This window comes from Polyodon spathula, chromosome 1 (genome assembly GCF_017654505.1).
Source record: "Polyodon spathula isolate WHYD16114869_AA chromosome 1, ASM1765450v1, whole genome shotgun sequence".
In the NCBI taxonomy this organism is placed as follows: Eukaryota; Metazoa; Chordata; class Actinopteri; order Acipenseriformes; family Polyodontidae; genus Polyodon; species Polyodon spathula.
In genome coordinates, this window is record NC_054534.1 from 98,528,859 (window position 1) to 98,554,666 (window position 25,808).

Genomic DNA, 25,808 nt, shown 5'->3' on the forward strand with positions numbered 1-25,808 from the left:
TGGCTATAACCCTGACACTAGAGAGGATCAGGGTGGAGAGATACCAGGTTTTGCTGGTTACACCCAGATGGCCGAGGCACCCCTGGTTTGCTCTCCTCTCCAACATGTTGTTGGGCCAACCGTGGCAGCTCCCGCTCCACAAGGACCTCCTGAGCTAAGCGGTGGAGTTATTATGGCACCCGAACCCAGCCCAGCTCCAACTCTGGGTCTGGCCGTTGAACGGAGCCGTCTAGCCAGACGGAGTTTGCCAGATGCTGTGATAGAGACACTACAGTATGCTAGGGTGCCGAGCACTGGAGCCCAGTACTCATATAAACGGAAGGTTTTCCAAGATTGGTGCATTGCTGAGGGTCACGATCCTGTGACCTACCCTATTGAGATACACCTGATTGATGCGGGAAAATCCACATCCACTCTGAAGGTCTGCTTGGCAGCAATATCGGTGTGCCACTATAAAACTGACTCTCTGTGTCCCCTGGAGCACACTTCCTGGCAGTGCAGTTTTTTAAAAGGGCCCGGAGGCTCTGTCCTTCGATGAAAAGCATGGTCCCTAAGTGGGATCCGAAGCGGGTCCCCCATTTTGAGTCCATGGCCTCAGCAGAGCTGCGCCCTGTTTCCCTCAAAGTGGCATTTTTATTAGCCATTATGTCTGCCAGAAGAGTAAGTGAGCTTCATGCACTGTCCATCGATGACACCTGTATGGCTTTCACTGGTAATGACTCGCGGGTAACATTAAGAACGAACCCAGCCTTTTTGCCAATGGTGGTCTTCTCATTCCATAGTAATCAACCAGTGGTTTTGGAAGCTTTCAGACCTCCCTCGCATGGGTCAGAGGAAGACCGTATACAGCAGACTCTTTACCGTTCCAGGATCTGCGCTGTTACCCGGATAGGACAGTGTCCTGGAGACAGTCCAACCAGCTGTTTGTCAAGCCATATTGAAGCAACTTCTAGCGCACTGGGTGGCAGATGCCATACGCTTGACATATGAACAGATGGACTGCCCCACTGTCAGTAATCTGGAGCCACGACAGCTTTGGTACAGCTTCCCATTCGGTAATGGTTGTCATTCCACTTGAAAGGGAATGATAGGTTATTAAACCATAACCCTGGTTCCCTGAAAAGAATGACATCCATTACCCTTCAAGGTCGTGTCCCCAGCTGACCTTAGATTTTTAAAATGGCGATATGCTACTGTGAGGATGACCCTCTTCAGCAGGAGGTGGGAGGGACTTCCTCCTCACAGCAGGGCCCTGTACAAGGAAGCTCATTTGGAGAAGCAGAAATTACAGTTCCAATGGGCTACCCTGTGTTTTGACTGAAATGTACAGGTTTTAACCCACTAAAGCTGAGGTAGCTCATTGGGATTACCCGAAAATCAGAACCCCCACGTAGGCCTAAATTATATAGCTACAGTCAATGAGTTTTTCAGCTGGGGGTCCGTGATTATTATACTAGGTTTAAAAAGGAGTCAGTTAACAAAAAAGTGAGAACCTTCCAAGACACTCGGGTTAAGTTCACGTTTTTTTCAGTATTATCCTATACTGTTTGTTTGTTTTTTTTTAAAGATATGTATTTATATAAATTGACAAAAAAAAACAATTTAACGATTGTACCTTGTTATGGTAGCTCAAATTTTGGAGGTGTGTCATATGCCGTAAAAAATTGGATTTACGCATGCGCAGTTTGTAAACGTGGCTCATTTGGAGGGAAGGCACACCGGCTCAGTGCATGGTGACATTGTTTCACATAACTATCTGGCTGGATGCTTAAAACATTGTCAGTAACTTCTTTTGGCCCACAGTTGTTTTACAAAATGAAATTTCTGAAAAAAAAAAAAAATGCACTGTAGTTCTCCAGGCTCTGGTGTCCTTTTATTTACAGCACCTGTTTCAAAACACTGGATGGGTGAATTAATTTTGATATTGGTGCACTGTCCCTTGCTAAGTCTAGTTTAGTAAATCCAGACGAATTAGTGAAATTCTGAATGCAAACTTGCATGTAAATTCAGACAGATTTTTTGTATACCAGTGAGTTTAGAAGCTTAGTACAGAACAATACATCAGAGTAGACTAAGGTTCGATAAGGACATCAAAAACGAATGCCTGTCAATATTTCTGTTTTCCCTCTTGGAAAATGAAATTAGGGGATTTTAAATTATAGGACACACAAATATTGTTAATTTATTTTCTTTGGTCAATTTTTGCCATTCTTCTTGATAAATGTTACAGGATCTCAACTTTAGTGAATGGGTTAATTTATAATATAACCCTTTTTGTATTTGAAATTTTCTTTTTAACAAACTGCATTCTGAAATACTTAAATGTCCGTAGTTGTTCATGCAACACAGTGATGAGAATGGAATGGACTTCAGCAGTGACCCCAGGTTCAATAGTAAGTGTGATTCTCTTACTCCCCTGCCTAGCACAGATTAAAATACCTTTAAAAGAGCTTGATTAACACAATGTAAGGTATCCCAAGATTACTGCTCGTTGGGGGAGAACAGCAGTTTAAATGGATTTAAGTTAACACCAAACTGTTTGTGGTGTTCTAATGGTGGTACTGTTCTGTGACCCTGAGAAATGTCCTTTTGAAAACAGTGTTGTTTACACTAGGCTGTTTTTGATGTTTTTCCCATGGTCTGGAGAGATCAAGACAAGTCAAACACGAAAGTAACATTTGCAGCATTACAAGTTGAAAAGGTGCAGATGAAGGGAAAATGTGTCTCCTTCAATCCTAGTGATCCTGAAAGTAACCCTTTGGGATTATATCATTGGGTTATTTTTACAGGTTATTTTCCCAGATGCTTTGCAGAACTGGTCAACCACTGTGTCGTTTCTGATGAAGCGTTGCATGAGGTTCTATCTCAATTTCAATCCTGCTCTGTCTCAGGCAGGGTGTAATCAATAAAGTTCTATTTGTATTAAATCTCTTATTGTATTTGGAAAAATCTGTGCTCGCTTAAAATATTGTTTATAGCCTGAGCTAATTCTTTACCAGCTTCTTTACCACTTTTAACTGGCATGTGTAAAAACTGAACAGACTTGTTTGTCTGGGTGAACCTGATTTTATCATAGCAAGGCCCTGATGCAGGGGCCTTGTACAAATTAATTTCTCTGAGTTATACTCCAATGTTTAAATTACACCTTTTGTAATGGAAACAAAAACAAACATATTTTTTGTTAGACGGATCACCATTAAAAGGCCTGTTACACCAACAACATGTAGGTCATTTCACCTCAGCTGTGTCTTTGAGATCAAACTGGCTGAAGCATCTCAGTCATAAGGTGAAGCAGCAGCTTATGTAATGATAGGAAATCGGATGTTTCAGGGTTGTTTGCAAGTTCACTTTCCAGGTGAAACTGTGTCGCACCAGCTACATGAATGCAGCATAAGTAATTTGCTGCCTGCTGCTCTTAATTGAGTATCAGAATACCTGGCCAGGTTATTTTAATTCTCTGTTCAATTGCTAAATAAGTAATTTTGTTCTCATTTTTAAAGGGGGCCTTTCAGATTCCATAAGGTAAAATTAGGTGAAGCTATTTCAATTTACTGTTAAGTTTTGGTAAGGGGTTTATCTCTGCACTGGACTTTCTCTCTTGTTTTAACTATATGATCTTTTCCTTAATTTCCACATGGAAATGCTAATTAGATTCAGATGTTTTGCTAATTGCCTAGGCAAAGGTCTTGTTGGGCTTGATTTATTATTAAGTTTAAGTATCTTAATTGGTGGCTCTTTAAATAGGACTATTACTGCGTGAGAAAGGGGTGGTTCTTTTTTTTTTTTTTTTTTTTTTTTGGCTGGGGTAATTCTTTTTTGGGTGTGTTTTTTTGTGGGTGTGTTTTTTTGTGGATGCAGAGTGTTTGAAGAGGGAGGTTGCTGGTCTGTAAAGGAGAAATCAGGAAGCAATAATCTTTTGGTTGTTAGAAACAGTGTATTTTCTCTAATTTGCCATTTTTCCAGTTTGAAAGTAATGTGTTATCTATTCTCCTGCCAAATTGAAACTATTCACATCTTTCAAATAGTTTATTTGGATCCTAAGAACAACAGTGACTAATCCATTTATTATCCAAATCATCACCTTTTGTCTTCTTACCTGGTTGGAAACTCCAAGCTCTACAGGACCAAGGAAGAACTGGGTGAGATCCCCTAATGGGGAGGAATCTTATTTTTTGCTGCTGGTTTATCTGGGCTGTTCTGACTGTTTTGGATTGTTATAATTTTTGTTTATTTATTGGGGATTAACAAGCACCCAGCACAGAAGTCTCATTTTTGTTTTGTGTTCAAACTTTTCTGGTTCAACTGCATTCTCAATACGGATTGGATATAACATCTTGGGACTTTTACAGTATTGGTGGTTGTGGTTGTTTCATGGACTTTTTTTTCTATAAGGACAGTCTGATGGTCTCAGTGGTAAACACTTTAATCAACATTGGCTATGTTAGGCTGTACATTACAGAAAGCTTTGATCTGTCCTATATGACTGGTATTATGTTGTGTTCTGGTGAACATTTTGAATGGTTCAAATGCTGTCTGATAAAAACTCACGTACACCAAATGTTTAATACATCTGTCTGTAAGTATAATATTCAATAACATCTGCTATTTGAACTCTGTTGTTGTCTTCTGGTTTAATTGTCTTCCTATTTTCTATTTGTTGTAAACAATCTCGACTTACCCAGCAATTGTTCTTGTTTCTGTCGCGCAATCCTACTGCTTTGGAGAGTTATATTGTTCAGGGTAGTTTATTTGTATTTCCGTCACAAAATACTAGTTATTGGATGTTGCTTAAGGATTGGGTTTGTTGCAACTAAGCAAAATGGACTTCTTGAAAGTAAGGTTTGCAAAGAGAGCTTAAACTGAGAATACTGTACATGTTTGCTCTCATGTGTTGCCCTTAAAACTGCACATGTGAGACGTACATAGCAGTGGAAGTGCATGTCAGGTAAGATGTGTAGAATAATTTCACTATGAAACATTATCCCCTGCTGGGGAGGAAATGTGAGGGATATAGTGGATTTGGGCATCCATGCGTATGTACGTTGCACAATACATTTCATTATGTCTGGAGAGCATCTTATCCAATTTTCATGAAACTTATTAATACTGTTTAGTTATGTTCTGGGCATATATGGGTATGTCTGTTTATACACCGTCCATCTATATATCCCCCTACCTCTTTTTAGGTGTACCAATACAATATTGTAATAGTGAAATGTGGGGTAATGTACTGTCTGGAACAGTTTCATGAATAAAACACTATCAATTACTTTAGTTTGTGTTAGTTCATATCCAATGCTATTAAGAACCTTATATACACACAGAGTGTACAAAACATTAGGAACACCTTTCTAATATTGAGTTGCACAGCCTCAATTCGTCGGCGTGGACTCTACAAGGTGTTGAAAGCGTTCCACAGGGATGCTGGCCAATGTTGACTAGAATGCTTTCCACAGTTGTGTCAAGTTGGCTGGTAGTGGACCTCTACGCTGAATAGCTTGTTCCATCTTATCCCACAGATGCTGAATTGGATTGAGATCTGGTGACTGGGCAGGCCACTGCAGTAAGATGAATTCACTGTCATGTTCTTGGAACCATTCCTGGACAATCCTAACCTTGTGGCATGGGGCATTATCCTGCTGAAAAATCCATTAGCAGATGGATACACTGCTGCCATGAAGGGATGCATCTGTATGGCAATGATTTTCAGATATCCTGTGGCATTCAAATGTTGCCCCACTTTTATCAAGGGGCTCAGTGTGTGCCATGAAAACACACCCCACACCATCACACCACCACCACCAGCCTGCAATATTGACAAGCGGCATGATGGATCAATGTACCCATGTGTTTTTCCATACCCTAGTCCTCCCATCAGCGTGAAACAGCAGGAACTGGGATTCATCAGACCAGGCAATGTTTTTCTAATCCTCCACTGTTTTCATTCCTTAGTCCACTGCAACCGCAGTTTCTTTTTGCTGAAAGAAGTGGAACTCTGTTAGGTCGTCGGCTGCCATACCCCATTCGTGTCAAGGTACGACGAGTTGTGCATTCTTTTATGGGTCTTTCGGCACCAATGTTGTACTGGACTGTCAGTTGACTAACTGTAGCCCGTCTTTTGCTCTGCACAATTCGCGTCGGCCATGTCCTTTGATACACATGGGAAACTGAGTGTTAAAAACCCAGCAGCGTTGCAGTTCTTGACATGCTCAAACCGGCGCGCCTGGCACCTACTAACATACCCCGTTCAAAGGCACTTAAATCTTTTGTCTTGCCCATTTACCCTCTGAATGGCACTCCATGTCTCAATTGGGTCAAGGCTTAAAAATCCTTCTTTAACCTGTCTCCCCTTCATCTACACTGAAGTGGATTTAACAGGTTACATCAATAAAGGATCTTAGCTTTCACCTGGATTCACTTCGTCAGTCTATTTCATGGAAAGCGGGTGTTCCTAATGTTTTGTGTGTGTGTGTATATATATAATATAATATATATATATAAAAAAATCATGTGTATATATTAACATTTTAAAAACGTTGCCAAATAATTGAAGTTCACAAAAAAATTCTGCCCTAGACTTGTAAAATAAACTTTACATTAAAGGCTGTAAAAACTAGTTGTATTTATCAGCAGACCGATTTTTTAAAATTTATTTATTTTGTATTTATTTTAATATAAATATTAACAACCTTCAGCTTCTTTGTTAGGCTACTGCTTGCCTAAGTTACTGCTTGCGTAAGTGTTCTGGATGACCTTTTTTTTTTTCCCTCCCCCCCCCCCCTGTAGCAGTGACGTGTACAGTGGGTGTTGCGTTTCTGCAGTAGACAAGCGAGTTCCCCACTCAGTCAGGACACTCGGTGCATTCTACACCGCCGCTTTGCAACCGGATTGTTCAGCTGTGCAACAATGTATCTGTGCAGGGCCGTCTGGCAAAAATTAGCGCCTGTGGCACGGACTTCTACCAGGTTTGCCAGAAATGGTATGTTTTTTTTGCCCACTTCCAGCAGTGTGGGTTTTTAAAAATTAAAATGCTCTTTTATGTAAGGGGTGGTATTTAAAGATGGATTCAGTAAAATCCATGAACCTAAGTTTATTATATATTTATGTATTTTTGAAAAACAAATTTCACTAAATTTTTATAGCATAACACTATAAACTAATTCAAACTGTAATGCTAGCAAGGCGCATTTAAGTCATGCATAGTGATATTTCTTTTCTAATGAAAGGAGATCTGAAGGTCACGCGTTTAGAATGAAAACCTGCAGAATGCAAGAATTTACCCCTGCAGTAACACACATTTATCATAGCTAATGGGGGGGAGGGAATTAAGAAAAGATTCCTGAGGTTGTTGGTAGTCCTCACCTTTAAAGCAACCCGTGTTATACAATACGTTGGTCGGTGTGTGGTTATGTAAAATATGTTTGGTCTTTTACAAATTACTGTTGAAATGCCTTTGTCGTACATATTTGACCACATTTTTAAATAATAAAAACAGGATCACACAAAGCCGCTCTAATAAGGTTGATATGATAGCGTGGCACTATATGCGAACTCGGCAAAATTTGCTGTTTGCATTGCAATGAATCAACCATGCGTATGCACAGATTAGTTCAGGTTGTTACGCTTGGGTTAGGTGATGCGTTCATTATGCGTCTGTCAAAACATGCATACAATTGACCATTTCGTGTTTTTTTTTTTCCAGTCTGATAGCAGTATATTTGCTTCGTTTCGTATTTTGTTTTCAGCCTGATAGCAGTATATTTGCGTTGTCACAAATGAACCATACCAGTGTGGGAATTTATTTATTTATTTTTTTTGTGACCGTGCATGCATACATATTGGAATTTGAAAACAAAATGACCTCTGTCGTTCGTGTGTAGGTTAGAGGACTAATGTAAGGCACGGCCCATATGTAGGGCTGTCACGTGCCGTTAAGTGTAAGGTTAGGGTAGCTGCGAGGTCGAAGTAGAATATGGTGTGACAGAAAGCCCTTTCTCAAGCACTTGCAATATGATGCTTATTATAATTTCGGAGAGATAATGTTTTTGAAAGATGTGAAACAGTTTTCTAGTATTTCAGATGGAAATATGAAATGTGCTGTGTTGGTAGACTATTGCATTTTCCACCAAAATGCTGTCAATATGACCTGGAGAGATTCTTGGTGCTTGTGGGGTGGGGGGCTCCTGCTTTGGAATATGTATGGTAAATGTTGGCATTTGTAGAGTAGGCTAACACATTTTACATACAAGGTGACTTGAAATATGCCTCCTAAACCACCTTTCCACAAACATGTTTCAATACAAGGAGATTTGTAATGTATGCTTATAACATGTTACATTCTATTTATCAAAATTTATTGTTGGCAGTGGTGTTAGCAAGGGAAATCCAGGGAAATGATCACAGATTTATTAATTTTTTTGCAGACGATCACACCTCCCTCAGTTTTCTAATAAGACACGACTTGTCATACTTGCGTCTTCTTTTGTTCTTGATTTTACAAATCTCTTGTTAGTCTTAATAAAGCCAGTTCTGTTCAGTTTGCATAATGTTGGTAAAATTGAGAAAAAATAGGTAATATACTATAATATACTTGTGTGTATTTGAAAAATATTGCTTTTATTGGCAAAGTCCGTTCTATTAAGCATGTTTGAGGCCTAAAATATCAGAAAGCCTTGCAGACGCTTACTGAGGCTTCCTGTTATATTGTCCTGTCCAGACAGTGTAGATTGCAATATCCACAAAGAGGCCTTTCCTCACAGAACTGACCTTCACAAGAACAGGTTTCAAACACGTAGTCAGTAACCTGTTATCAGTTCACGTTTGGACCAACTCCCCTTGGAGGCTATATTTTTCTTGCACAAGACGAGTCCAGCAGTAACTAGTTAACATAATTAGTTTCTCTGTCCCTTTTTCTTTAATTTGCTAAGTATATTGTTGGCTTAACAGATAGTATTTGTGTGTGTGATAAAATCCATGAACTGCACAGTTTAAGGGGGTTAGGTAATTGCATGCACATCCAGAGTTCCGGATAAATCTGCCCCTTTTCTTGCTGCAGCAGCCCCCGTGCGGCAGATGTCCTCCAGCGGCGCCCCAGGTTCGACTGGTGATAACCTGGTGTACGTCATCCTGTGTGGTGGCTCGTTTGCTGGCGCGGGATATTATGTAAGCATGATTGACTTTAAAATATGCATATCCATTTGTTATGGTATGATGGCCATTGTATTGAGTGTCTTTTTAGTTGTTTTTAGTCCACGGCCTTCCTCCATATCTGCGTCCTGCCTTTTATCTTTTACCTTTTAACTATGGTATAAGCCACAAAAAAGAAATACATTAAAAAAAGAACTGTTGTAGTTTTATTTAACACTTTCTTGAAAGATATACAGTAAATACAAATTTAATCAATAAGCAAATATATTGTGTGTATTTTTAGATACCTTTCTCCTTTTAAGCTTGGAGAACAAATGCTTTGAGGTATTTTGTGTAACTCTTGGTTGCTTAAGTAGGTGTATTATCCACTGGAAAATTGTCTTTTTTCATGGTTATGTGTTTTTTTTTTGTTTGTATTTTGGGTCCCCCAATCATTGAGACCAAAAGCTATTGGCTTTGAAGATTACACGCTTGTTTTCTGTGATTGTCATTTTCTACAATGATTGACGGTCATGGTGACCAAGTTTTTCACAGTGACATCTGATTGGCTTGAAATGTGTAAATATGACGCTTACAATTATTCAGGATAGGGTGGGCTAATTCACTACACTGGGACATAGTAGTGTTATGTTTAACAGTGGACTTGTATTATGGATAGCTCTCACTATCTAACACTTGTGTTTTTCCAAAGGTCTACAAGACTCTAACTACTGACTCAGCCAGGTACCGGGACAGAGTCACAGAGATCAGCAGCAGACCAAAGTCAGAATGGACACCAAAGCCATGGCCATCTAACAGTGAGTTCTGCATCATTCAGCTTGTCATCCATTCAGAGATCAATATCAGAGTACCCAGTACTGTGCAGTGGTCCATGCAATACAAGATATTTCTGCAATATTCATTTTGGAACCATCATGTTTTTTTTTTTTTTGTGGTTTCGTTTATTACCTTTGGAAATGTAAAACAGTTCTGCAATACAGAAAAGAATCAACTCTGTAGTAAAATACAAAACAAAATCAAAACTGTGTGAAATTGTGCTAAAAAAAGCTATATGCTCCTTGCTGGATGCTTGTATGAGTTAAAGTAGATACTGAAAAATCAAATGACTACCTTTTGATTAAGAACATAAGAACATAAGAACATAAGAAAGTTTACAAACGAGAGGAGGCCATTCGGCCCATCTTGCTCGTTTGGTTGTTAGTAGCTTATTGATCCCAAAATCTCATCAAGCAGCTTCTTGAAGGATCCCAGGGTGTCAGCTTCAACAACATTAAGAAGTATGGAGTGACAGAGAAAGCTGTAATATGGCAGGAATGTAACAATAAAAAGGCATTTTGAAACCTAGTTAGGTGTGATAAATTGGTCTTGGCCCACACAGTAGTTGGACATGCTAAATGAGGTTAGTTTCTGGCTTTGAACTAGTGGTCTGGAATGGCAGAGAGCAGACAATTGCTGTGGGGCAGGCTTTCAGGATTCCTAGGGATCACTCCCAAAACTAAGTGCAGCCTACGTATAACATGCACAGACACAAGCACGTACACACACATGCACAGACATGATGGTGAAAGCCATATGGTACAACAGCAAAAAGCAACTGTTCTTAGTTTTTACCTCAAAATGGAATTCTGCAATGGTGACAGTCAAGACAAGATATCTCATTGAACTCCGTACCAGATTTACAGGTTAAAATGAAGAGCATTGGAGATAATGAGTATTACTTTAGCAAATGCTCTTGGATATCAGAAACAAATCATTTCTGTATTCTCAAATTATGAATCTATAAACTGATGGTTTACACTACCATATATTATTGGGCATCAGACCTTTTGTTGAGAGGCGTTCAGGTATTTCTCTGACTGGACCAGACCAGTATTGTCAAATGTTAAGTTTAGGCAAGATTTCAATTTTTCTGAAGTTCGTCCCAGTGTAGCAGTCATGAACAGCTCTGCAGGGTTCAACAGGTTTAATGAAATAATGAATTGCTTTTGACCTGGATGGAGGTTCAGTTAAACAACTAAGAACATGCCAAATATCTGCTCTGGAGGAGCATAGCAGCCATTCCCTGCAGTGTAGGGTTAAGTCCATAGCAAAGCCAGGAATGATTCAAACTGCAATGCAGTGGAAATCCTGTGTTTAAAAATAGGGTAAGCCAGGGTAACAGTATATATTTAAAGAAATGCATTTCTTTATTAAAAGTCATAATGCCATACCACACACACATTCACAGTGGACAGCTGTTAATAAAGTGACAGGTGGCTTGGAGTGTATTACAGGCTGACAGTGTCTCGACCAAGGGGTTGGATCTATATCCAAGCACCTCCCTGCCAGCTGGAGACTGCTGAGGGGGTGGTGATTTTGTGATGTGAATTATAAACCCATGGTTACAATCCTGCATGTCGATTGGTCAATAACCATATGTGTATTTGAGAGGCAAGTGAAAAAACCTGCTGCTTCCCTACTGTTAAGCTTGTATAGTGTACATCACTAGAGTATACAATTATTAACTGTTGAGTGGTATTGATCCCGCCTGTAGTTGCTGCTCTAGTCAGTGCACACATTCCATTAATTCTTTCTTTCTTTTTTTTTCTTACAGAGGAAGATGGTAAGTACCTACAGTAATTTTTGATCAATATATTGCATGTGTTTTAACTGCATTTAACAAATGCAGTTTAAAGGTAGGCCTTTTGAAAGGGCAGTGGTACATTATGCAATAAATTGTCTTTACTTAAAATGTGTGCTAACTGCTTCCCTACTAACTAAAATGGGGCTTAGTTGAGTTCGATGCACCTGCACAATTAAGCATTTCGATAATTATAACCCTATTCTGATTAACAGTGGTAGGTCTTTCATTAGCTATAAGCCCTATAATACGTTATGAACACACTTTGGATCTTGTTTGTTGTAATAATAAAATAAAGACAAAGTTGGTTTTGTTTTTCTGCACACTGGCTATTAAAGATGAACACTGGGCATAGGCATGTGTAGAACACATGTTTGCTGATCATTCTAGTAGGCAGTAGGTGTTCCAAAACAAATGTAGCCTAATCCTGGGTAATTCAGCAAAACCGAACACAATCTCAACATCTTAGCTTAAAATAAAACAAATTAAGTGACTTTTTGCAAATGCTTTTATAATTAGAGAAGACATTTTAAGCAGCGAACGTGATCTGTGAATCAGAATGGGGTTCAATCCTGTAGACTGACAGATCCTGTTCCCCTGACAACAAGAGCACTGTTTGTTCTTTTCCTCTTTTTTCATTCTGTCTGTCTCCTTACCAGTGTTACTGGGTACATAAACACTTCCATTGTTTTATTAGTAAAGCTAGGACTAATATATATACACACATTTTTAGAATTAAATTTTATTTTACAGTATACAGCACTTATTTTTCTAATCCTCGCTCTATTTTACACTTTCCAGAATAAAAATCAAGAAAGCTTTGGATGACAAAGGCCTCTCCTTCTCCTCTTGAATGTGTTCAAGCTAGGATTCTATTTTTTGGAAACTTTTTTTTTTACAGTTGACATCAAGCTACCTTTTATTAAAATGCACAATGTTATTTATTTGTTATGCTTAAGGTTATCTGTTACTGAAAAACAAACAATTGTCTTTAACACGCCAATGTCGACCCTCCTCTGTCTATGAACCTTGTTTACTTGAAATCAATACAATAAACTGCACAGACTGCCACTGTGTCCGTGCTTTATTAGACTTGAAGTTTTGAAGGCCCTGATACCTCAGAACTGATGGTAAGCCATGCCATCTGTTTCTGCTTCTTGATGTTTGTGTCTCATGTCTGGACTATTTTCCTCTTATTTCCTTTTCTGGATTTCTAAATGTCTCATAACTGCACGCTATTTTAGCATTTTGCTGAAAACTGCTTTGCTGGGCAAAAAACAGCATTTTGTACATATTGCTTTGGCATGGTTTTGATTTGATGCAGATATTGCTTGCTGTCTTGCACAGATGCCACTCGAATGATGATTTTAGCAGAAAGTAAATTAACATTTGTATCAACTTCGTTAATGTTGCTGCACTGATGTGATCTCATAACTAGCAATTTTTTTATTTTTTTTTGCTACTGATGCCCTTTACAGCAGCTTTTTAAACAAGAAATAGCACAGTGGCAGCTACTGGGTTGTTAAAGGTGTTAGATGTCGGAAGATTTCTATTTTTTTTTTTTTTTTGTGTGTGTAATGTTATATTCAATGCAATGCTAGAATCTGAGGACTCTGGAGAGGAAGAGGCTGCACCGGAGCCTCTAGCAGAGTCTGCAGAGGCCCTGGAGGAGGCACTAGCCGAGGCCTCAGCAGAGTCCCCAAGCCCTGCCTTGTTCACAGAGGCTGGGGTAGCTGACGCACCTGCAGCTGAGGAAGAAATCTCATCACTGGTGGAAAACTCTCAGGAACCTGCTCCCACAGACGCTGCCCCGGTCCAAGGTTAAATCTCTTTATAAAGAAATTGAACAAAACTGGGCAACACCTTACAGTGAGGGCCATGAATTCCTATTTTGTTCAAGATAGATTCCACACGTGCCCATTCCTAGACAGACTGCTATGTACATATAGCGCCACCTTTTAAATTATATAGGCAATATGTCATTCTGGCTCTGAGTTTGTATAAACAACTTTACTTCAGCAGTCATTCATATGAACATTTCATTGTAAAGTATTATCAAAACCAGTCTTCCTGAATCAGATCAACTTTTCCTAAATGCTACTGTTTTCCATACTTGTAAACTATTTAGATATCCCGTATTTGTACCTGTCCATTTATGCAAGGTAACTATTTAATACGTTTCTCCTTTTGATGGTAGACATGCAGTTGCTTACCTGCTAGAAATTACTTTAAAATTAAAAAAAAAAAAAAAAAAATCTTTAACAGCTTTATCTTGCTTTTGAGTACACATTCTGTAAAGTACAAGACTGGCAGGCAAACTATATGTAAGTTTAAAAATGTAAGATTTACATTTAGTTTGAAAGAAGTTACAATGTTGATACAATGGTAATTTAACAATATTTTACATGCAAAAATAACTGTTCAGAATTCTTGCTGTACAGACTCTCACAATGTAAGTAGCATTGTCACAATATTGATAAAGGTTAATCTTATGCAGTATGTGTCTGCGTTTACAAAGTACTATAGTAATTAAAAGTAAAATCTGATATTTATTAATAAAAATGTTTAATATGCAAGAAAGATTTATGTTAAATGCCAACCCAAATGTGTATTCTAAAACAGTCAATGGAAATAGCTTAATGAACAATGATTTGTTAAATACAAGTTTGTTTGGCAGGTAGGCAAGTCTTTTATGAGTTCCATTTAGTTGGTTTTAAGAGAATGCCCCTCTAAGCATTCCTTATAAACTGCTTGATTAAATAAACTGACTAGGGAGCATTTGCTTGACTCCATTGGACTTCAAAACATCCATTTAGTACAGCACCCCTTGTGCAATACTGTACTTTTAATGTGTGTTTTGAAAAAAGTTTGAAATCCCTTTTTCCAACAGTACAAAATTGAAGTGAATTGTATAGTACATATATCTAGAAAGGTAACTACAAGTTACCACAAAACAAATCATTTTCAGCTTCTCTACTTTTGAATGTAATAACACTAAATGCAGTGACTTTATAGTTAAATGTTCAGAAACTTTGTTCTAACCAATGCTACTCCATTTTGTTATGATATTAACGTTAGTACTGGTCCCCATTTTACTGTGTTGGGAATCTTTTTCTTCAGGATAAACATATTAGGCCATCTTGGTGTATATTGCCCCCTCCATAGTATATGAATTACATGGACAAATTGCCTTCAGTATAAAATAATGAAATCTTTAGTATGCTATTGGAGTTTGAACTACAATGCATAATTATTAGGAACCAGGAAGTTATTTATCAGCACAGCCCAAGTTAACAGTAGTCAGGGCTGATCAAACCCACTTGTCCTGCACCCTGTCATTGTGTAAAAACACAAATGCATGCTGTTACTGTTCAGTTTACCAGAGTCTGCTAAATTCCATCCCTTTTCCTCCCCTTTATGTACCATTGCTATGGAGGTTGGGACCTTCTTACTGGGCATGTATTTTCAAGCACTGATATGTTGTATCCATGTTTACTGTGTAAGCAGCATTCCATAACTTCACTAACACCTTGCCTGTTAACCTTCATCTCATTAAACTACTGATTTACAATGCATGCCTCCATTTTTATTGAATAACTGGATGCAGTAACCATTTAGAAATTGTGTGTGTTTGTGTGTACGGGATTGTGTTTTGGTACCATAATTACACTCTTGGGAGCTAAACATAAAACACATTTAAAGATTCAGTGTCCCACAGCTTTACATTTTACACATCAATTTAATACAGAGTAATTTCACTGGCATCTTTTTAGTTAATTCTTCCACGGTCCTATAATTTCCCAAGTGGCCAGCCATTATAAGCAAGGTTTTTTTTTTTGCTCGCAGCATTGTTGCACTAAAATCATGACGTTCAGACAAACAGAATACACAGCAGGGTTAGGTTTTTTTTTTTTTTTTTTTTTTTTAATACTCTGAAATTATATTTTATTTCAGCAGTTTATGAATAAAAACAGTAGAAATAAAACCTTTTATTCTACATTTGTTGTTAATTTATAAAATGTGGAACAGGTGAAAAATCGACAATATCGAAATGTTTGTTTTTATCACTTCTGTATGTGTTAAGAAAAGTAGAATATATAAAATAACATATGGGTTAGAATATATTATCACACAATAATATATGTATGCCTCTTGTCGGTTTTGGCCTGGCAATGTGCTCTTGGCTGTGCCACTCCTGCATTATTGCCCCAAACAATCTGGAGGGATTATACAGTATATGTAGGTCTTTTTAGAATTACTTAACTGCCTAGTAACACCTGTTCATATTTTTGCACATGTGTGTTCATAGTTGTTTACATGTTTCTAGTACTACTAAACTGTAATGTGTGTGTCCTGTAATTCTAAAGTTCACTTGGTACTTTAAAAAAATCACTAACTTCAGTTACTAAATAGCTTTGCTTAAACTGGACATAAGTTACAATATTGATATTTTAGTTCCCAAAGAAAGCTTGGTAATTGCTATGTGATAACTGGTAATCTGGTTTTATTTTGTTAAATTGTGGCTTAATTGCGATACCATCTCACCATTGAATAGTGAATCAAGGCATGTTTGTGCAGTTGCAACAGGACAGGGCCTGGGCGAGAACCAGCAACCTGCGCACAGCAAGCGAGTGTATTAACCACTAGAGCTTTTAACCTCATCTCGCAGACGGGACAGAATTCGTAACAGCAGTGTATCGCTCAATACTGCCTTACCCTGTGGAGTACAGTGTGTGATGTGTTAAACTAACGATTGACTTAAAAGATGATGCATGAAATCACAACAGTACCACTGCAGAGCCAGTGGCCTCTCTGTTTTTGTATGACCGTGTAGTAAAGTGTTTTGGAGGTACACAAATTCATAGCATGGTGTTACTGCAGACACACATCCTTAATGAGGTGACTGGCGATTCTGTCGAACCTGCACATCTCAGTTTCAGGGGATCAGTGGGGGTTGCTGTTGCAGGTGTTTTTCTTTGGGCTTCATCCCTCAGCAAACTCATTCTTTCACCATTGCAACAGTTATTAACTATAAGATTACAACCTCTTGATGGCTTTTGACAACCTAACAGCTCAGCTCCCAATCTGAGGTGGAGAAAGCTACTATAATCTGCATGCAGCTGTGCATGACACTAAGCATGTTTCAGAACATACAGTAGGCTGCATGAATACATGTACTTGTTCTGCCTCTAATCCAGTTTTCAGTCATATATTTCCACAATAATAGAACTGTAGGCACTGTCCCAGGGAAACCAATGTATGTAATTGACCTGTTTTTACAGGAACAGATTTTAGTCTCAAATAATTGAAAAATCAGACAGGCACATGAGGCAAATTAAATTAAGTTTTAGATGGGAATATAAATCCATGCAATAAAAAAAGCAAATTTAGATGATGGTTATTATTATTTTATTGGATTTGGTACATTTACAATTATGATATTGAATCAAAGACCAAACAATATATAACTTTGAATTGAGATATTGGTTTCTGTAGCTTAATTGATAGGGCATTATCTCTGAATACCAATAATGGTCCATACACTGTAACAGGTTTGCTCCAGTGCTAAGAAAACAGAATTAAGCCATAGAGTAGAACTATGACTGAGTGTAAATGTTTATCTGATACACTGTATAAGACTCTGAAGTGCTGTGTTAGCCCATGTATGGAAGCACTTAGGATGAATGGTGTTTATATTGAGCAGATATGCACACTTAAATAAATTAAGTTCCAGCATTCACTTATTAGCCATGGTGTTAATCCAGTAATCATTCTATACAAGGTCTGGTGCCACACCTTCTTGCCCAGCAGTGAATAGTTTTTGCACAGCAGCAAGCATGAACACGCCAAGTGACTTTCTAAAAAAACTACATGCACCCACACTCAACAACACAAAGCTTACGTTTTTGGATCCATTTATAATTGCCACTTAAGCAGCATTACTGTCGCCAGCTTCAACTTACAACCTACAAAGGACAGCCTTATAATATCTATAAATCTGACAAAATGATGTAGGGTTATGATGTAAACCTCATTGTCTTTTAGCAACAAAGGCAATCGTGACTCTGTATTGAAACATGTTTTTACATGATGGTAGAATTACTGTAGTCAGATCCGTCCTGCAGTAGATTCCAAACCATTCAGGTGATGGAGCAATGAAAAGAATAATAAATACTAAATAATAAATACATATTTTAACAGTGGAGGTTGTGAGTGACAAATGCAAGAATATTCTGAAACATTCCTTAAAAAGGAAATGATATCAGAATGTCCTTGACCATTGTAATTTGTACTGCCACCTAGGTCTGCTCTAAAGCAAAACACTTAAATGTTTTTTAAGCCATCAAATATAGTAAATTAGTACTCTTCTGTTTGCACACACAATACTATAATCTCTGGAGCCACTAGCTGGCCTTATAGAACGTTTGACCATTATTGTTTTAAAAGTCATGTGTAGCGCTGGCAACAATATGTTCCATTCCCTGCAGCACAACAGTCCACATTCCACCACGACTGAGCTTGCTGGAGATCTTATGCATTTAGATTTGCTTGGAGTTCAATGGGAACAGTATATTGGGGGTGTAGCTCACTATAAGTCACATTGCAACTCAACTAGCATTACTGTAAATGTTATACTCTCACAAGATGTAATTTTAAAACTAGTGAGCCAAAATGTTTGCTTTCATTTTTTTCTTGTTTTCAATTGTACCTCAATCAAGCTTCCAGGTATAGGATTATATTTTCCCAACTGTGCCACTGAAACAGTTGTCTTGGCATTTCCTAATCGCTTATTTGAAAACACATTTGACATTCACTTTATTCACAAATACGTTTTAATACATGATGACCACACATTTTTTAGGCAGTGTGAAAAGAGTATAAGTGTAATACCAATTACTGCTCAGTAAGAAACAAAAACAGCCTTCAAAAATATTTGCCCAATTTAGTCTTATACAAGTCCATACAAATTGCAATTTAACAGTAACACTAGGGAGATGTACAATCAATAAAACAGGATAATTGCACAATTACAAAACAAAAAAAGTGTAATATGAAAGTAAACCAATGCCAATTTCACCATGAATAATTTCTTAACATTTTTTTTTTACAGAAACCGAGCCTGTGGCAGAGATGGGAGGGCTAGCAGCAGCATCAGTTGAAACAGAAGGTGCAGTACTTGACTGCTCTGTGACTCTAAAAACTCCTTGATGTCATCTCTTCATACACGCGTTTAGGCTCTTTACAGGAATATAATTAAAGTTATCAGGATATTTACATATTTATTCTCTATTATTTTATGCTTTGAGATTTAAAAGTGCTACATAAATAACCAATATTTAACCAGTGGACCTGGTTTTCAAAGAGCTTACTCTAGCGTAGCGTCACCGGTTCGAGTTCAGGCTATTCCACTGCTGACCATGAACGGGAGTTCCCAGGGGGCAGCGCACAATTGGCCGAGTGCCACCATGGTGGGGAGGGCTCAGGTCGGCCAGGGTGTCCTCGGCTCACCATGCACCAGCAACCCCTGTAGACTGGCCGGGCACCAGCGAGCTTGCCTGTACGTTGTCCAGAGCTAGGTGGTCCTCCGACACTGTAGCCGTGAGGTGGCTGCATGGCAGGGCCTGCAGAGTGAAAAGAAGCAGATGGCTGTCAGCACATGCTTCAAAGGACACGCGTCCGTCTTCGTCTCTCCTGAGTGAGCAAAGGGGGTAGCAGCGGTGTGCCGGGTTAAAATAAAAAAATAACTGGGCTTTCCAAATTGAGGAGAAAATGAGAAAAAAGATAATTGCCGATTCCAAATAAAAAAACAATACAAATAAATAAATAAATCTAAATTAAAACAACTTTACAATATTATTCATAGTCATTAATTGTACTCCTTTCAAAAGTAATAGGAATAAATAAAGGACCAGGGAAATTGCTTTAAAATGAGGCCCCAATACATTTAATCAATTTGTCAAGAAATATAGAATTTATGTTATAATTCATTGCATTCGCTATCCTTACCCTTTTGTTGCTAATAAAATAAAGAAAGACATTCCTAATCAGTGAGGGTGTCCTAATACATTATGGAGATTTGTCTACTTTGGCCCCAAATATAGACATACAGTAAGTACACATGGCTAAATCACAAGGACCCTTAAACAGCGGGGAGGATTCTGCATAATTTCCAGCTCTTGCTCTTACAATGATAATTCAGCTTATCTGAAAATCTGTGTGTCTGGTTTTGCTTCTATAAGCAGACTTCCTAAGTTACTGGCACATGTGTGGCAGAGGTTTGGTCTGGGTTAAATGACAGTTTGTAACCAACAGCACCATGGCATCTGATGTCACCCTCAGAGAAAATTTATACTCATTAAACTCCAAAGTGTAGTTCGCATTAAAAAGAGAAAAGCATGCTTTAATGTTACAAAACTACAAATAAAAAGCTTATCAGTGCCTATGAAACCCATGAATTAAATTCAGGAGTTTCATTTCATGTTTTTCACCTTTGAAAAAAGAAGGTCCTGTGCTCACCCAGAACAAGCAATGTAATGAACACGTATTGCCCATTGAGATCAGCCCTACAAACTCCTGTTCAATATAGATATTAGGAGGATTTGTGCTGTGGCCACTAGATGGAGACACAGAATAAGCAAACGCCTCCATCAGTTTAGAACTATCGGAAAACTTAAATTCATTAAAAAGGGAATACAAATCCTGATGCTAACTCATGACTCCCTTGTTTATCCCCTCAGTTTCAGAGGCTGTAGCAGAGCTGCCAGAGGCTGCTTCCGCAGTTGCCATTGAAGTGGTTTCTCCAGTGGTGGAGAAGCCAGAGAAGATAGCAGAAGCTCCAGTGGAGGTAGAGACATCTACCCCAGAGGATGTGCCAGCCAGCCAAGCTGCTGAAGAAGAAGCCATTCAGAATGTCAAAGGTAGGCATCAGTGATCTTCACTAGCAACTCCGTTTAGGGAGTCAAAATCTGCAGGGACTATTTCTCCTCAAAACGCTACAGGCGCCCGGTGAACTGAAAGCAGACATCTACAGTGCTGGCTTTTATCTTCCAAGTGGCAGTAACTACCCAGCATCCTCTGTGTGTAAAGAGGCAATTAGCTTGGTTGTTGGATCAGAGGAAGCCCTCTGACCTCTTGAGCTTTTGCGGTGAGTGAACATAATTGGAAATAAATGGAGGGGGGGGGGGGGGGTTAAGTAATTCCACACACCAAATGAAAAGAAAAAGAACAGTAATCTACACTGATATTGATGAACAGAAGAAGTGACTTTAGGACATCACTGGGGGTCTTATGCTTGCAAAAATATTTTTGCATGAATGAAAAAATAAAGAAACACTAAAACCTTACAACCTCTTAACCTTTCACTAATGTTCCCAAAGATCCCATGCGTGTGTAGGTGAATTGAAACGAACAAACCACTATATAATTGACACCACTGTCTGTTAGCTGAATTGGACAGGTCCACCCAGGCACTCAGGAGAGCCGAGGAAGTGTGTGAGAGCTTGTACAGTGACACCTGAAGAGCCAATGCTCTCAGACTAGAACTGTTCACCACTTAATGCTTGCTTTCCATTCTCCCAGTTCCAGAGGCAGAAGCTGAGCCAGTGGAGGCTGCATCCCCGGTAGTTGTTGAGGTGGTTGCTCCGGTCGTTCAGGTGTGTCCTGTGGCGGAGGAGCCGGTTGAGACAGCAGAAGCTCCTGTGGTAACAAGGACTCCGCCCACACAGGAAGTGCAAACTAGCCAAGGTTCGACACTAGAAGCCAGCCAGGAGGTCAAAGGTAATGCTATCTGGGACAGCACTATCGAAATCTACAAAAACAAATGCAACTTGATTTTAGACTGTTTTAGACTAACATAAATCATTTTTCAACCTTTCATTTAGTATTTTGGCCATTTTTTGCTTGTAAAGGGTATCTAAGGTACATTATTGGCTCTCTGTACACTGATTTGTCCATCCTCTCATTTACAGTGGGAGTGACTGAGTCAGTAGAGGTCGTTGAGGTGGCCTCTCCTGTTGCTGAGGCGAGTCCAGCAGTGGAGAGCGATTCTCCAGTGGTGGCAGAGACATTGTCTGCAGAGGTTCCAGTCAGCCCCAGGGCAGCTGAAGAAGTTGTTCATCAGGTTGAAGGTATCCTGTTTGTGTACAGACTATTCCTCCACTTACCCATGGCATTACAGAGCTAAACATGTCCTTACACAGGTGTGCTGACATTAACTGTCTATCCTACAGAGATCCTTGCAGAGGTGACTGCGACAGCAGCTGCTGGTTCTGAGGAGGCGACCCCAGAGGGTCCTTCTGAGGGTGCCCAGGTTCCACATTCAGAAGAAGACTCTACTGTTCAACAGCAAGGTAAGAGATCCACTCATTCTGTATCAGCTGCACTGTGTCAAATATTGACATCATTTAAGCCATTCAAATATGAACCTTTCTTTGTAGAAATATCAATCCATAACTATTAAACAGTCAATAGTTCTGAATTTGGAAACACTAAAAGAAACGTAATAAATACGATGACAACCATTTCCACTTGAAGTCATCAAGAAATGCCATTGAATTCATTAAGTTTCTCATTTGTATTCATATCAGTGATTGTAAATACAGACGCAGACAAAGCTAACTTGCTCTGATGGGTGTTTATTTTCATAGCCTTGGTCCCTTCATTAACTGTTTAAATATAGGTGGAATTCAGTCAGCATTTAGATCAATTGAATATTCCCCATCTTCTTCCAATACTGCTATAAAATAAACCGAACACACTGTAAGCATCTTACAGTGTTTCTAAAAATACCACTATTGAGGGTTTGACAGTTATGGATAGAAAGTGTAGACTTTTTTTGGTGGAAAATTGTAATTTTTAATTAACATTTACTAACAGTAAACAACATAGTTCTAAACAGTGTCATAGAACAAAGGTAAAGCTTGAGTGGTTATTGGAAGATAACATGGCTTTTCTAAATACTCTTGCAAAGGTTTCTGTTCATTTGATTTCATTCCCCTTTTGAACAATTGATATTTGATACCTAAAGAAATCAACTCATAAATTTTAGCAAATAGTAAGGACCAGTGGAAAACAATGTAGAGTTCAATGTACCAGCACCGCGTCTCAAGAGGGTCTACGTATGTACTGGAGTATTTGTACTCCAGCTGTTTACCTTATGGTTTCCTTTATTTTGTACAGAGCCTGCTCTTGTGGACGCAATTGAAGAGGTTGCAGCAGATTCAGAATGGCAAGTCAAATTACCATGACACCTTCAACATGATTGACAGCACACGTGTTCGATTACCACGTTCGTACCCTTGAAAGAGAATGTACTCGGAGCTTGCTGATTTAAGTTTAAATATCATGTAAACCACAATGTTACAGCACCATAAAGTAAATAGTGCTCTGCGGTTTGGGCATATATATATACATGTGAAAAAAACAACTTATGCAAACAGTACATGCCTGCGAATTGTATAGACATCAAGCAATCTTTATTTTACTATATAATGCCTTTCCTAGTGGACCACCATCAGAAAGTGCTTTACAACATGCAGTAACAAGAAAATCCATAATACTTCAAATACAAAGAAATGCATAATACATTAAATACACTAGAAAGTGCATAATACATGATAGTAGCATTGTACATGAAACAGTACATTAAATACAGTGGAAATACATTATGTTACTACATTACATGCAGCTAGTAGCAGATATCAGGCTTAAATAACATGGAAAGTAAGAGAGAACAGGTGGGTCTTGAGAGTTGATTTAAAGCGAGAGACTGTGCGAGCATCATGCACCAAAGCGGGAAGAGAGTTCCAAAGAGTCGGAGCCATGAAGCTAAATGAGCGTTCTGCAAGTGTGGTGCACTTTGTGATTAAGGGCATTGTAGGTGAGCAGGAGAGTTTTGAAAATAATCCTGAACTTTACAGGTAGCCAGTGTAGCTGGGCAAGGCGAAGGGTGATGTGCTCCAATTTTTTACATCTGGTAAGGATCCTGGCAGCGGCATTCTGAACTAGCTGCATTCGGTTTAGGTTGCATGCCGGGAGAGCACCATATAGAGAGTTGCAGTAGTCGAGTCGAGAGGAGAGGAGAAAATGCATGACACAATTTCTCCGCATCTGGGAGGGAAAGGTAGGGATGGACTTTGGAGATGTTTCGAAGTGGTAAAAGGAAGATTTGACCACGGAGGAGATAATATAACATAATGTCACCCTAGAGCTCTTTGCAAAAAGTAGGACTGATTGATTGTTATCTTTTTTGTTTTTGTTTTATGCAGCCAAGATTGAGACCTCTACGATGAAGTGGCTGTGACAATCAACGAAAGCTGTGAAGTGCCTTTCCCTTTATGTCCAGAAGCACAATGTGGCTGTGTGTTCAACAGCAGAGAAGATAAAGCCCTTTTATGTCTATGTAATAATGATTCATTTTGCAGTCTAAGCATGTGAAGATCACACCACACGTGGGATAAAGTCACACAATTCTACAGCCTTATTTTATAGAAAGTCAATAGTTCTGAAAGGAATAAACTAAAGAAATGTAGTTGTAGGCAGTGGCAGTGGCAGTTATGCTTCAGAGGGTAATCTCTTGGAATCGTTTTTCCAGAAGCATTCTGTAGATGTAACCATCCAGCTGAACAATGGAGAATGTGTGGGAAAAAAACAAACAAAAAAAACAAAAAAAAAGTATTGTGCAATGTACTGATGTGGTCACGTGAGGTGTCATGTGATCTACTATGTTGAGATATGCATTGTGGGCTTCTGTAGCAGGTCACTCTAATTTGTTTGGCTTGCTACTGTTAAAAAGGCACTACAGTGTAACAAAATACTTTAGAGGATGCTTTGCTAAAGTCCAGTTCTTTGCAAGGTTTTTTTTGCTGTCTTGTTCTTAATCCCTGTTTTTCTACCGACACCCCTTACAGAAAGGTTAGAAAAACACCACTGGGTATTGCATTTGATTTCCTGTAGTGTCAGTACCATTGCTATTTGTGATCTAATTGTGTAAATGTTGTCACTGTGGTTTGGTACCATTTCAACGTTATCCATGTACTACTAGTGCTACTGTGGTGATAAATCATTGCCATTAGTGGTATGCAATTGTAGTGCAAACCAATCTGGTGTAATATAAAATAGCCACATGATATACTGCAACAGTGGTGCTTTTGTTGATCTGTAAGCATTGCCTTTTTATTCAAGAAAGATTAAAAAAAAAATGTATAGAAAGTTTTATGACTTGCATAAACACTGAACAAATGTGAGACATGTGATTTGTAGCCTTGACTGGGTATAGTTATGGTTTCAGCTTACTGTGACGAACCCATCGGAACCCTTTAATGATAAACCGAGCTTGTGACCATATAGGGTTATGGTTCAATAGTAAGTATATATGGCAAGTACAGTATACAGGTATCAGTGTGAGAAATTGAAGTGAGACCATAAATTATAATTCTGGTTTTCTGTTCCAAGCATAGCAAATAGTACTGCATCGTTCAAATGGTAAAACAAAAATATTCAGAGGTGAAGATATATATATTTACAGTCAAGACGTTTAATTAATGTTATGATGTGTTCTGTATCCAGTTAATATTGTAATTTTCATATTTGTTTTTTAAAAAGGAAGCTCAGGTTCCTGCTGATTTCGTTCTGTAACTCATACCAGCAGTGTTATCAAAGAGAGCTGCAGCCTAAAAAAGGGACATTATGATTGATGGCCATGAAAAATAGAGGGATGGTAAACACTGCCTCTGTTTTCTTTATTGCTTTTTTGAAATACAATTTGACATGTTCTTCCCTTTTTCCTACAGCTCTGATGAACCTCATCACAGCACTACAACTACAGTTGCTTGTTGCAATTGTTTCTTTTTTTTTTTAAAAAACAGCTTTTACCTCCTCCTGGCCGCAGCCACATAAACACCCAATTCTGCACCAATGAGAGCTCATAGACAGCTGGCAATCCCAGTAATGATCCATTTTCACTCAGTTAACTCAATCAGCACAGGTTTTGCCTGTCTCATTTGCCCAGCACAGTGCATGCTGGTAAATGAAGTCTTGAGCC

General features: G+C 38.7%; 1 protein-coding gene across 4 annotated transcripts; it reads left to right on the forward strand.

The window, feature by feature from the left end:
• Positions 1 to 3,895: 3,895 nt before the first annotated feature.
• Positions 3,896 to 24,896, forward strand: LOC121325203 (protein MGARP-like). Of its 4 annotated transcripts, none has more exons than XM_041267565.1 (13): positions 3,896 to 4,139; positions 6,787 to 6,979; positions 9,056 to 9,162; positions 9,839 to 9,944; positions 11,741 to 11,749; positions 13,369 to 13,587; positions 18,879 to 18,935; positions 20,506 to 20,685; positions 21,347 to 21,544; positions 21,736 to 21,894; positions 21,997 to 22,116; positions 22,946 to 22,994; positions 24,034 to 24,896. In XM_041267565.1, the coding sequence occupies exons 2-13, from the start codon at positions 6,907 to 6,909 to the stop codon at positions 24,041 to 24,043; spliced, it is 1,287 nt and encodes a 428-aa protein (XP_041123499.1). In that variant the 5' UTR covers positions 3,896 to 4,139; positions 6,787 to 6,906; the 3' UTR covers positions 24,044 to 24,896. The 4 variants fall into 4 exon arrangements, with proteins under 4 accessions (XP_041123499.1, XP_041123524.1, XP_041123507.1 ...); XM_041267590.1 differs by having other exon boundaries at positions 9,059 to 9,162; XM_041267573.1 differs by lacking the exon at positions 3,896 to 4,139 and adding an exon at positions 4,430 to 4,576.
• Positions 24,897 to 25,808: the final 912 nt, after the last annotated feature.

Coding starts and splice junctions, on each gene's coding strand:
- LOC121325203 (XM_041267565.1), top strand. CDS start 6,907: ATGTATCTGTGCAGGGCCGTCTGGCAAAAATTAGCGCCTGTGGCACGG. Junction 9,163..9,838: donor TTGCTGGCGCGGGATATTAT/GTAAGCATGATT, acceptor GTTTTTCCAAAG/GTCTACAAGACTCTAACTAC. Junction 21,895..21,996: donor AGTTGTTCATCAGGTTGAAG/GTATCCTGTTTG, acceptor TCTATCCTACAG/AGATCCTTGCAGAGGTGACT.